Below are 13,241 nucleotides of genomic sequence, written 5' to 3' on the forward strand. Positions count from 1 at the left end.
TGTGTGTTAGACAGCAAAATGCAGAGGTGAATAGATGGTTAGGTGTAATATATTCACTAATGTAAAAGTTTCACAAAAAGTTTCATTGGCATTTATGATTGTGTTTTAGACCAGAGGTCAGTGAACTTCTTCTGTTATTGGCCGGCGTGTCTGTCACAACTACTCAAGGCGGCTGTTGCAGCGCGAGAGCAGCTGAGACAGTCCTCACGAGAGCTTAGGAGTAGCTGCACTCCACTCAGACTTCACTCAGAAACAGGCCGCTGCCTGGGTTGGGTCTGTGGGCTAGAGTTTGCTGAGCCCTGTTCTAAACTTCCAAGTTTATAGGAAGAGAGTAATAATTTTATTAGACTTATGTGAGAACAAAAGTAATTTTCATCTGTGTATGAAGTAAACCAAAAATAAATAGAATTTGTTGTTAATGAGGCGAGGGGGTTACCCAGAGTAAATTTAGACTAATACAAGAATTTCAAGAAAAGTCATCTGTACAAACAAGAAAAGTTTATGTAATTTTTCATAACTTCTAAACATTCATTACTGACTAAGAAATGTTTTACAACGTTTATCTAGGGCATGACATTATGTATAATCTGAAAATTGCCTATTAGGGGGAAACTAGAATCCCTGACTAAGCTTATATACTCAAATTCTAGGTTTTCTGATGCTTGGGAAATATGCAGGGTTCTGAATGATCACGAAGCCTGGAATGAGTTGGCCAGAGCTTGTCTACATCACATGGAAGTGGAGTTTGCAGTCCGTGTCTACCGGACAGTTGGAAATGTTGGCATGGTGATGTCCTTGGAACAGATTAAGGTAAACAGCATCTTACGAGGGTGATCAGGTTAGGATTTACATGGTATTTATTCATACATTTTAAATTTCTGTAGTTAATCTTACCTAACTCATAAACAAGTTAATTGCTAGAACATTACCACTTCTTACTAAACAAAGTCTTTTTTTTTTTTTTAAATTAAATCTTTGTGACCCTGGCCAGGTAGCTCATTTGGTTAGAGCATGGTCCCAATACTACAAGGTTGCAGGTTTGATCCTTGGTGAGGGCACATACAGGAATCAAGCAATGAATACGTAAATAAGGGGAACAGCCCTGGCCAGTTTGGCTCAGCGGTTAGAGCATCAACCTGCAGTCCAGAGAGACCTGGGTTTGGGTCCTGCTAAGGGCATGTACCTTGGTTGCAGTTTGTCCCTGGCCCTGGTTGGATCGTGCAGGTGGCAGCCACTCGATGTGTCCCTTTCACATCGATGTTTCTCTCTCTCTCCTCCTCTCTTCCCTCCCACTCTATCTGAACAAAAAAAATGTCCTCAGGTGAATATTTTAAAAAAAAAAAAGATTCATTTGCTTAAATAAGAACAACAAATCAGTGTTTCAGTATTTCTCTCTCTCTCCCTCCCTTTTTCCCCCTCCCCTTTCCCTTCCTCTCTCTTTCTAAAATCAATCAAAACAAAAACAGAACTTGTATTCTCATTAAAACTGCTTTTATTTTTAGGGGATAGAGGACTACAATCTTTTGGCAGGACACCTCGCCATGTTTACTAATGATTTCAACCTGGCTCAGGACCTGTACCTTGCCTCCAGCTGTCCCGTTGCTGCCCTGGAGGTATGGCAGCGAATGAGGTGGGGAAGGATGGCATATACGGGAGAGGACCTCACCTTGTACGTGGTTAAACTTGCTCGGCACCAGACGCCACGTGCCTTGCCCCTCGCAGAACTTAGACTTCGGCTTTAAGAACCCCTGAGTACTCGTTAACTTTGAAAATATTTTCATTCTGCATTCTGTGGAGTCATAAAAGGCCTGGATTGTAACATTACCAAATAATTTCAAGTCTAAATGTGTCCAAAGAGAACCGATTTTATAACTTACAAAGATGTGTACAAATAAAAACAGCCACCGTTTGTTGAGGGCTCACATGTGCCAGGTACTTTCTTAAGCACTTGACGTATTGTCACTCATTTAACCCTCACAGCAGTCCTCTGAGACACTACTGTTATTGTCGCTATTGTCCAAATGGGAAAACTGAAACGCATGTATCTTTTATTTATTGTATGGAATTCTCCTGTACGTTAAAAGGTGGGCTAAGGACTAGTATACCATCACTAGTTTCCCAGAGGTGAGTATTGCAGCGAAAGGATTAGAACAGAGGGAACAACCTAGTTCAACACGAGGAAGAAGAGAGAGGTGGCCATATGGAAGGAACAGTGCGGAGAACGCGGACTTCAGTCAGACACGTCCGGATTCAAATCCCAGTTATGTAACCTTGGCACGTTATTTCATCTTTCCATGCCCTAGGTCCCATTTCTTCAAAATAGGGATAACAATATCTAGCCTGCAAGGTTATTGTAAAGATTAAAAATGAGATTAGATCTTTTAGAACTGATCAGTAGAAAAGACAAAAGTGGTAGCTACCATCATTAACATTATTCCACCTCAAACCAGCATTTCCACAGCTACTTCTTCAAGGTATTTTGAAAACATATTTGCTGTTAATTTCACAACTTACATTTTTCAAATTGTTCTATAGCAAATTTTCTTATATTTTAGGTGAACTAAATTTTGTTTTAAGAGAATATTTTAAATAATTTTGCAAAACTATTTGAGATCATTGAGGACACCCTGAGAAATTTTCAAAACTTGGATTGGTACGCACTGAAATGAAATCTGGCTGCTAGGACTGAGGGCAGACGTTATCTGAGCTCGTCTGCATTTAGCTACGGACACTTGTCATGTGCTGCAAGGTCTGTCAGCGTTTGAGGTGATGGCTCCATGATGGAGGGGGGATTGCACCCTGTCGTTCCTTGAACATCACCTTGACAAGTTAGCAAGGTAAAGAAGTCAAAGGCGCCCTGGCTGGTTTGGCTCAACAGTTAGAGTGTCAGCCTACAAACCGGAATGCAGGTTCAATTTTCGGTCAAGAGCACGTATCTGGGTTGCGGGTTCTATCCCCAGCCCTGGTTGGGGTTGTGCAGGAGGCAGCCAATCAATGCGTATCTCTCAGTAATGTTTCTCTCCCCCTCCCTTCCTCCTCTCTGCTCTATCTAAAATCAATGGAAAAGTATCCTTGGGTGAAGATTAACAACAACAACAAAAAAGAGGTCAGAGGCAAAACCCTACTTCCCTGCTCTGCCACATACTAACAATGTGACTGTAAAAAACTAGCCTCTTTTGCCTCAGTTTCTGGATCTCTAAAAAGGGTACAAGAATGGTTCATTGCAAAAGGCCTAGGTATGAAAAGCAAATAAGCTAATGCCCTGGACAATACCTGCCAGAAAAGAACACTTGAAAAATGTTAGCTATTATAAATTCTTTATAACACATGAAGCAAAGAATGAACTCTGGAAGATTCTTGATTAGTTTATGTTTGGAGTTGTGTACCACACACAAATAAAAGACCTCAGGAGCCATGGAGAAAGACATTCACATTTTATGTTTGTTGTTACTTGTGTTGTGATATAACTTCAGATTTTCTCAGAAAATAACCTCAATTCCTGTCGTAAAATATTTCTCAACTTTTTTTATCTCCCCGCTAAGAAGGAAAATGAATAATTTAATTGGTTGATTGAGTTACTTTTAATTAATTTTCGTTCAATTTAATTTTTTCTTGAGAAACATGAAATATTAAAGAAGATTTTGTTGGGCAGAATTGAGTTTTGGTGGCCATAAACATTACAATAATAGCTAAGATGTTTTTGCTCCCCGAAAATCATTGTTTAGCCCCCTGGGGGCCCTGTCACCCCCACTGACAAAGTATACTATAGTAATGTATTATCTTTGCAAAGATCAAGTTTCATCTTTTAAACAAAAAGTTTTTGTAATCACTTTTATTAAAACTCGAACTATATGGTGACTGTGCCAAAGAGTTTGCTCACTGCTTCCTCGTCCCCGTAGATGAGGCGGGACCTGCAGCACAGGGACAGTGCCTCCAGCTGGCCAGGCGTCGCCCCAGACCACGTACCGTTCATATCCAAAGAGTTTGCTCACTGCTTGCTCTTCCCCGTAGATGAGGCGGGACCTGCAGCACTGGGACAGTGCCTCCAGCTGGCCAAGCCCCAGACCACATACCGTTCATATCCAAAGAGTTTGCTCACTGCTTGCTCTTCCCCGTAGATGAGGCGGGACCTGCAGCACTGGGACAGTGCCCTCCAGCTGGCCAAGCGTCTGGCCCCAGACCACATACCGTTCATATCCAAAGAATACGCTGTCCAGCTTGAATTCACGTAAGTCCTCGTTTTTATGTTTCACTTGGTATCTAATTGCTGAATTACTGATTACTGGAATAATTACTGAATATCTTCAATTCTAAATTGCCATGTGCTATAAGGCCCTCCATTAATTTAATAGTTGCTTTTTAAGAGAAAAGAAATTAATTATACAAGCAAATGTGGATTTTTATTCCTAACTAATATCTTATCCATGCATTTATCCACTTTCATTTTTAGCATCAAAATCTAAGTTTGGGCCCTGGCCGGTTTGGCTCAGCGGTTAGAGGGTTGGCCTGCGGTCTACAGAGACACGGGTTCGGTTCCCACTAAGGGCATGTACTTCGGCTGCGGTTTGTCCCCGGCCCTGGTCGGGTCGTGCGGGTGGCGGCCACTCGATGTGTCCCTTTCACGTCGATGTTTCTCTCTCTCTCTCTCTCTTCCTCTCTCTCCCTCCCACTCTATCTGAACAAAATATCGAAAAATGTCCTCGGGTGAGGATTAAAAAAATAAAATAAAATCTAAGTTTGGGTCTCAGCCTTCTCTACACTTTGAGTCGAAATACTGTTTTGAATCACATTTGACCATCAGAGTGACATGTTGCTTTTCACAACCTATGCTCATGATCTTGACCTCTTTGTACACTTTGAGGATTTGTAATATAATTTCAAGGCCGAGTTAAAAATACCAAGATTTGGTCAACAAATTTTATTTGCTTAAATTTGTAATTTTTCTTTTTCATTTTTATTTATTTTTTTTTTAATCCTCACTCGAGGACATTTTTTCCATTTTTTGTTCAGATAGAGTCAGAGGAAGAGGGAGGGAGGGAGGGAGGGAGGGAGGGAGGGAGGGAGGGAGGGAGAGAGAGAGAGAGAGAGAGAGAGAAAGAAAGAGAAACATCGATGTGAGAGACACATCGAGTGGCTGCCACCCACATGACCTAACCAGGGCCGGGGACAAACTGCAACCAAGGTACATGCCCTTAGCGGGAACCAAACCCAGGTCTCTCTGGACCACAGGCTGAAATTCTAACCACTGAGCCAAACCGGCCAGGGCTAGTTTTTGTTTTTTTTTTAATTGAATTGCATATGGATAAAAATTCAACATGAAGCTAGAAGTTCCACAGGCTGATACTCAGTGCCTGAGTAATGACCATTTGTGAATAGGCTTTACAAATCTTTCCTTCCTTTGGAAATGCCATAATCTATTCTCAGAGATTTAGAATTTTCCAGTGTACTTAATTGCTAAATAGTCTTCATTATCAGTAATCTTAATTGACAGACTATACATTTTTATTTCAATGCTATAACGTTAGAAGCATTCCAGATCCACTTGTAATTCACATTCAGCCATTGTTAATGCTACTAATGCAAATACCTACAGAGACAGTAAATGAGTAATTTATTTGCAAATATAAGTTCTTGTGTATATGCAGTGATAACTACATCACAACTGGACAGTTTCTTTTCACATTTTTTATAAGATACACTCCGATTTCAAAAATAATAAATGTGGGAAAATATTATTCTTTGAAAAAAGAAAATATGGTTCTAATATTTGATTTTAAATTTTTTCTTTTTTATGCCCTGCCTGGTTTGGCTCAGCAGTTAGAGCGTGGACCTGCAGACCAGAGAGTCCCGGTTCCTGCTAAGGGCATGTACCTCGGTTGCAGTTTGTCCCCGGCCCTGGTTGGGGTTGTGTGGGTGGAAGCTACTCGATGTGTCTCTCTCACATCGATGTTTCTCTCTCTCTTCCTCCCTCTCTCCCTCTCGTTCTGAAGATAAATGCAAAAAAAAAAATGTCCTCGGATGAGGATAAAAAATAATAAAAATTTTTTTTAATCCTTACCAAAGGATATATTTTTTTCTATTTATCTTCAGATAGCGTGTGAGAGAGGGTTAGAGAGAGAAACAGCGATGTGAGAGGAACACATCGACCATTGACTGGCTACCTCCCGCACAACCCCAACCAGGGCCAGGGATGAACCACAACCAAGGTATATGCTCTTGCCTGGAATCGAACCCACGACTCATTGGTCCACAGGCTGATGTTCTAACTGCTGAGCCAAACTGGCCAGGCATAATTTTAAAATTGTTATAGTCTGGCTGGTGTGGCTCACCGGTTGAATGTCGACCCATGCACTAAGTGGTCGCCGGTTCGATGCCCAGTCAGGGCATATGCCCAGGTTGTGGGCCTGATTCCCAGTGGGGAGCATGCAGGAGGCAGCCAATCGATGTTCTTTCATCAATGTTTTTATCCCTCTCTCTCCCTCTCCCTTCCTCTCTAATATCAATAAAGAAAAAAATATTGTTATATAATTCCATTTTACTTTCATATCGACTTTGGGCTCATTAAAAATATGGACACATAGATTATAGTTGTAGAGATTATTTTTATCAAGCAAGTACTCTTTCATTTCTAACCAGGATACTTTATTTTAAATTGTGCAAATAACTTTTTGGAGACTATATTTCTTCTTAATCAACCTTGATTTAAATTTGTCATATTTCTGCCCCTTACAAAGTAAATCCACTTATTAAAAAGGACAAATTTAAGTTTTAGTGCATGCCCGGCCAGTGTGGTTCGGTGGATTTGAGCATCGTCCCATGGACTGCGAGGTCCCAGTTCGATTCCCGGTCAGGGCCCATGCCCGGGTTCAGGCTCAGTTCCCAGTAGAGGGTATGCAGGAGGCAGCTGCAATTGATGTTTCTCTCTCACATCAGTGTTTCCTTCTCTCTTCTTTCCTCTCTCTCTAAAATAATCAATAAAAACCTATTTAAAAATAAATAAATTTTAGTTAATAACACAAGAGATAGGCCCCAGTGCCCTGAACTCCATCTCTACCCTGAGGGTAACTGAGCCTTAGAGCACGAAACCTCTGTGCTGAAGAGAAAAGGGTCACTACATTGGGAGGTAACTCACCATGTCCTGTCAGAGCACAGCCTCCAACTCCTGATTTTGACACCTAAGGCCCTAGGTCTGTGCTCAGTTCCAACAACCCGTTTCATTATGCATCCAAGACCTTGATTAGGTCAAAGCAGGACCAGTCTGTCCACTGTGGGAGGGATTTTCTCTCTGGTCTAGAATTAGACTAATGAGCTAGAGTCATATGAGAGTTCCAAAATAAAATAATAACAAAGTGTGTGAGCTAAAATAATATAAAAATAAAGCGAGAATTCCAAAAATCTTAATTTAGCATCTTCAAATTGGGCTTGGTCAGGGAAAACCTCAGGTTCCTGAAGGAAGAACTGTCATTCCTGTTGTCAGAAGACATCCCTCGCTGTGTTGGGATAGAATGGGGTCCAAATATTAGAAATTTCCGCTTAGTAACATTGCTGGCTGTGAAGCCCTGCTCTGTCCAAAACAAAGTTCTCAATCAGACAGCTTATTAAAAAAAAAAAATTTCTTGTACACCAACAAATGAGGAAACTGAGTGAGGCTTAGAGAGGTTGAATAACTTGTCTGAGCTGATGAGGTGGAACTCAGATGGATCTCTAATAATATCATTTTCAGAGATGATTAATTTATTCTGGAGGAGATGTTTTCTCAGAAGAAGATGGATCTCCAAATGGACCCTAGACATCACTATCCATTCTGTCCCAAATAATAGAAATGAATGGAGGTAATTTATGTCTTCTGGATCTGCAGGTCCATGTTAGCATCAGCCGTGGAATTAGGGAGTAGTAGTATTTACATTTTGTGTAATACTTTTTATCAGAAAGAATCAGTGCCTTCAATACTGTATGTAATCCCAATGTTTTGTTCCATTTCTACCCGGATGTTCTCAATACATATTTTACTTAAAAACATTGGGTGTTTGGGGGAAAAAAAACATTAGTTTTTGTGGCCACATGATTGTCATTTAGCACCCCAGAGGAGATAATTAACCAAAAGTGGCCCATAAAATTTTATGTAGCTCCCAAAGATGCCTAGCATACTGCAAAGTTAGTATCTTACAGTCTAGCATAATTTAACAATTAATTATTTTTATTTATTTTATTTTATTTTTTATCTTTATTGTTCAAAATATTACAAATGTCCCTCCCCCCTTTTCCCCCATTGACCCCCTCCTCCGGCCCCTCTCCTGCCTTCCCCACACTATTGTCTGTGAACATTGGTTGTGCAAATATGCAAAGAAGTTCTTTGGTTTATCTCTTCTCACCCACCCCCATACCCCTTCCCTCTGAGGTTTGTCAGTCTGTTCCCTACTTTCATGTCTCTGGATTTATTTAACAATTATTTTTAAAGTAGCAAAATAAGGTACTGCACTTGAAAGAATGCTAGTGTATATGTTGTATACCATATCTATTGTGAGTTTAAGCAACTCAATGACAAAGATTATCTTCTAAATCTCATATATGTAAGTAAGATACTTAAATATGTATTAAAATTCACTCTGATTTTTCTTTCAGGGGTGATTATGTAAATGCTTTGGCTCATTATGAGAAAGGAATAACAGGAGATAATAAGGTAACCTTGAGTAAAGATAAGATATGCATAATTATCTTTGGGCTTGTTATTAATTTCATTTAAAATAGCATAATCTTGTTTGCATTGTATTCAATATTTTGCAGGTAAGCCTTTTTTCCATTTATTAACAGTTTTGCAAGGGTATAGTTAAATCATTTCAAACTCTTAAACATTGAAGATGACGATATTTTTATTGGTCTGAAAAAGATGTTTCCCATTGCATCCTAAACATGAGTGCCTTATTAAGTTTGGGAGTAAGATTGGTGTCCCTTCCTACTTACAGGCTATGGTTTTCATGAGATTTTTCCTTTTAGCCTTAAGTTTCAATAACCACTTGAAAGGGAATTCTCAGGCCATAAAAGTTCTGCCGTTCTGTCTTCCATACTGTGTCTTTTATGATGAACCTGGTAAGCATAAACTTAGCCCACTACTCCGACCCATTCTCCTACTCCAGAATTTCAGCACAAGAAGCCAAATTTTGCAATAAAAATTGATGTTTTGAAGTTAGGTAGTGTAGTCTTGTAACGATTGAAAAAAAAAATTATTTTCTGTTTTATATCTAGCATTTTCATTACAAAAGTAATAGTTTTATTTTAGTCAATTTTTAAAAAATCACCAAAGTATGTAAACATGAAAATTGAGAGTCCAACATTCTATTCTCTCTTCTATCCATGCCCCTTAATGGTAACCACTATTAACGATTTTATATATTTCCAACCAGACTCTCTTCTAAGTATACAAATATGTATATAATTTGGCTTTTTACTAAAAAGGAAATCATTTCCATTCATTACGCAAAGATCACCTGAAAATTCATTCTGTGAAAAGCAGCATTTTGCTTTCTTTATGGTCTTTCCAAGTTACTACATTATGACTTTGTTTTAATTTTAGAGTTTCTGTAATTCCATTGTTTGGAGGTACAGTAGCCCCCCGCCCCCTTCCTGCAGGGGATATGTTTCAAGACACCCTGAAACCATGGATCATACCAAACCCTATATATACTATGTTTTTTCCTATACATACTTACCTATGATAAAGTTTATAAATTAGGCACAATAAGAGAATAACAACAATAACTAATAATAAAATAGAACAATTATAACAGTAATAAAAGTTATGTGGTGTCTGGCTTTCTCAAAATATCTTATTGTACTGTACCAACCTTTGCACTTAAAGGAAGTACCTCCAGCTCCTCTTTGGCATATCCAAACTGCCAGCATCACTACTGTTGCATTTTGGGGCCATTAGGGTTACTTGAACATAAGTACTCTGATACCATGACAGTGGTTCTCATAACCAAGTCGGCTACTGAGTGACTAACAGGCAGGGAACATATATAATGTGGATACACTGGATAAAGGGGTGATTCGTGTCCCAGGTGGACCACATAAGATTTCATTTTGCTACGCAGAGTGGCCCACAGCTTAAAACTCATGTTTATTTCTGGAATTTTCCATTTTATATTTTCAGACCACAGTTGACAACAAAAATAAAACCATGGATAAGAGGGGACTACTGTACCACAATTTTTTTTCATCTATGCCCTTATTGAATTATAGTTGTTTTTGTTTCTGTTTTCTATCAAAAACACTATATTTAATATTCTTCCTAGCACATGTATCTTTAACTACCTAAGATAGTATTTCTGAAGGATATATTCTTGCAGGTGAGATTTCTAGGTCATAAAATGTGTGCTTTTAATTTTTTATACTGCTAAATTGCTCTCCAGAAGAAATGGTAAAAATTCATACAGCTGTCAGTCATGTTTGAACGTGTCCATTTCCCCCACATTCTCAACAGCACTGAATGTTATGTTGTTTTTATTTCTACCTGTTTAATTTTTAAAAATGTTTTATTTTATGTATGTTTACTAGTGAAGTTGAGCATTTTTATTTATTGGACAATTGTATTTTTTATGAATTGTCTAATCATATCTTTTGTTCATTTGTTTCTTGGCTTTGGCTTTTTTTAGAGAGGGAGATAGAGAGGGAGAAACATTGATGTGAGAGAGAAACATCGATCAGTTGCCTCCTGTACACACTCCAACTTGGGTATGTGCCCTGACCGGGAATCAAACCCAAGACTGTATGGTGCACAGGACAACGCTCCAAACAACAGCCACACTGACTAGGGCTGTTTTTTGGCTTTTTGACATTTTCTTTGTTTGGTTCCATCTATTTTAGTTCATTCTTTATCTGTGTTATCAAATACAGTCATCAGTAGCCACATGTGGCTTTTTAAGTTGTTTAAAATTAAATAAAATCTAAAATTCAGTTTCTGTGTCACACTAGCTATATTTGAAGTGTTCAGTAGCTACTCAGGGCCGTTACAGGGCAAACAGAACATTTCCATCATCACAGAACATTCTACCAGACACTCTGCTTTACATGAATTGTAATCTGACTTTACATTTTACTAGTTCAGATTAGTTATTTGAAAAGTTATTTAGTTATCTTTAATGAAAAACTATTTTAAATAAAATTTTTGTTCAATTGTGTCTAGTAGAGAAATCTTCATTTTGATAATGGTTTTTCTCTTAATTTCATAGCATTTATACTCTGTATCCAGTATATTTCTTCTTACATAAAATTGTATAGCAAGAAGACATACAAAGATATGCAAGGGTTTTAGGTCAAACGGTATTAAAAATTTGGTCTTAAGCACAAAAGAGCTGGACTTCTGAAGGAAAAAATAACTTTGCAACAGGTGATTTATTTTTTTTTAAAAAGACAATGTTTTTCTCAAAATCTTGAGATTTGCCTGAAAGGATTAATGGAAGTTAAACATAACTTTTGGGCTCATTTTAGATTTAAATTAATTGCTTGACTAAAATACAGCATTTAATTTAGAGTCTGACTTGTTATTTGCCTTATAACCACAGGAACACGATGAACTGTGTCTGGCTGGAGTGGCCCAGATGTCCATAAGAATGGGAGACATACGCCGAGGGGTTACCCAAGCCCTCAAGCATCCCAGCAGGGTCCTTAAACGAGACTGCGGGGCCATATTGGAGAATATGAAGGTATGCTTTTCTATGCTTAACTATTCCTGTGGTCTTATTCATGATAAATTTAGTATTTTAATAATCTCATATCCTTTTAGCAATTTTCGGAAGCAGCCCAACTGTATGAAAAAGGCCTCTACTATGACAAAGCAGCGTCTGTTTACATACGCTGTAAGAATTGGTAAGAATTTGCTGAAATCTGTCTGACTGTGTATGGAAATGATGAATGTGTCCCAGTGGTCTCCCCACCTGTTTCCTTGTTGCTCCTCCTAGCTGGGCCGTCCCTCCATCTTCATTTTTTTTTTTTTTTTTGGTTAATCCTCACCTGAGGATACTTTTCCATTGATTTTTAGATAGAGTGGGAAGGAGGGAAGGAGAAAGAGAAAAACATCGATGTGAGAGAGACATATGATTGGTTGCCTCCCACACAACCCTGACCAGGACCTGGGATCAAACCTGCAACCTAGGTACATGCCCTTGATCAGAAATCGAACCCGTGACCCTTTGATCCTCAGGCCATTGCTCTGACTGCTGAGCCAGACTGGCCAAGGCTCCATTTTTTTTACTTTTATATGAATTCATATTCATTCTTTTTTCAAAGAACAGCACATTCTGTTGATTTGGTATGGGGAACTCCCTGATCAGATAAGTTACTAGAAAACAGAAAAGCCCCATTGCCCCAAAGAGCTCGTGAACTAACCACCATTTTCCCACCAGGGTTGTCCTGTGGGAAAGGGGGTGGTCAAGAGAAAAGGTATTAATTATTTTACCTATAGAAGCCAAGGCCTTTAAAAGATCATGATAACTGTTTTTTGAATCCTGAAAACTAACTTCCTAAAGTGTAGCTACTTTTAAAATGAATATAGTGGTGATATTTTTCTCCTAACCTATCTTTCTAGGGCAAAAGTCGGAGAGCTTCTGCCTCATGTCTCTTCCCCAAAGATTCACCTGCAGTATGCCAAAGCTAAAGAAGCAGATGGAAGGTTTGCACAGTTTCTCAAACTTGCATACATTTAAAGTACTGTTTCATGAATTAACATTGACGTCTGTGACCCTCTGAGAAAGACAGAGCAGGGAAACTGGAAACTCCTCTGCCCTTGGCCTGAAATGCAAGACTGTTGAATTTTTCTCATGCTTTGTATACCTCAATTGATTCTTCGTGTACTCAAATATAGAGTATTATCTCTCTTTATTTGAGCATTAAATACTAGAAGTTGAAATTTTAATATAATGCAGAGGGGGGAAAGTGAGAAAACATGAATTCCACACCTGTGGTTGCACTTTTTAAGCTTCAAAATAGGAGTAAAATATAGCAATTGATAGTTAATATCCTCAATACACAAAGATCTCCTGCAACTTAATACAAGAAACTCAAAGATGCTAGGAGGACAGAGACAAGAAGGAGACCCAGAGAAGGGAATACAGTTATGAAATTGTATTTCATGCAAATATGAAAACTCTCTGCCTTACTAATAGTAATTAAATTAAAGCAACAGTATGCCATTTTAACCTATCATATTGGGAAAAATTATATTACAGCAATACCATACTGTCCAA

General features: G+C 38.7%; 1 protein-coding gene across 1 annotated transcript in view; it reads left to right on the forward strand.

The window, feature by feature from the left end:
• Positions 1-13,241, forward strand: part of WDR19 (WD repeat domain 19) — a 91,377-nt gene that overhangs the window by 57,786 nt on the left and 20,350 nt on the right. Inside the window, exons 18-24 of the mRNA XM_036254422.1 lie at positions 651-810; positions 1,503-1,613; positions 4,119-4,228; positions 8,623-8,680; positions 11,562-11,702; positions 11,783-11,865; positions 12,584-12,667. Of these exons, the coding sequence (XP_036110315.1) occupies positions 651-810; positions 1,503-1,613; positions 4,119-4,228; positions 8,623-8,680; positions 11,562-11,702; positions 11,783-11,865; positions 12,584-12,667 (747 nt within the window). The remainder of the gene's footprint in view (positions 1-650; positions 811-1,502; positions 1,614-4,118; positions 4,229-8,622; positions 8,681-11,561; positions 11,703-11,782; positions 11,866-12,583; positions 12,668-13,241) is intronic.

The sequence above is a fragment of the Molossus molossus genome, unplaced genomic scaffold, assembly GCF_014108415.1.
Source record: "Molossus molossus isolate mMolMol1 unplaced genomic scaffold, mMolMol1.p scaffold_m16_p_1, whole genome shotgun sequence".
NCBI lineage: Eukaryota > Metazoa > Chordata > Mammalia > Chiroptera > Molossidae > Molossus > Molossus molossus.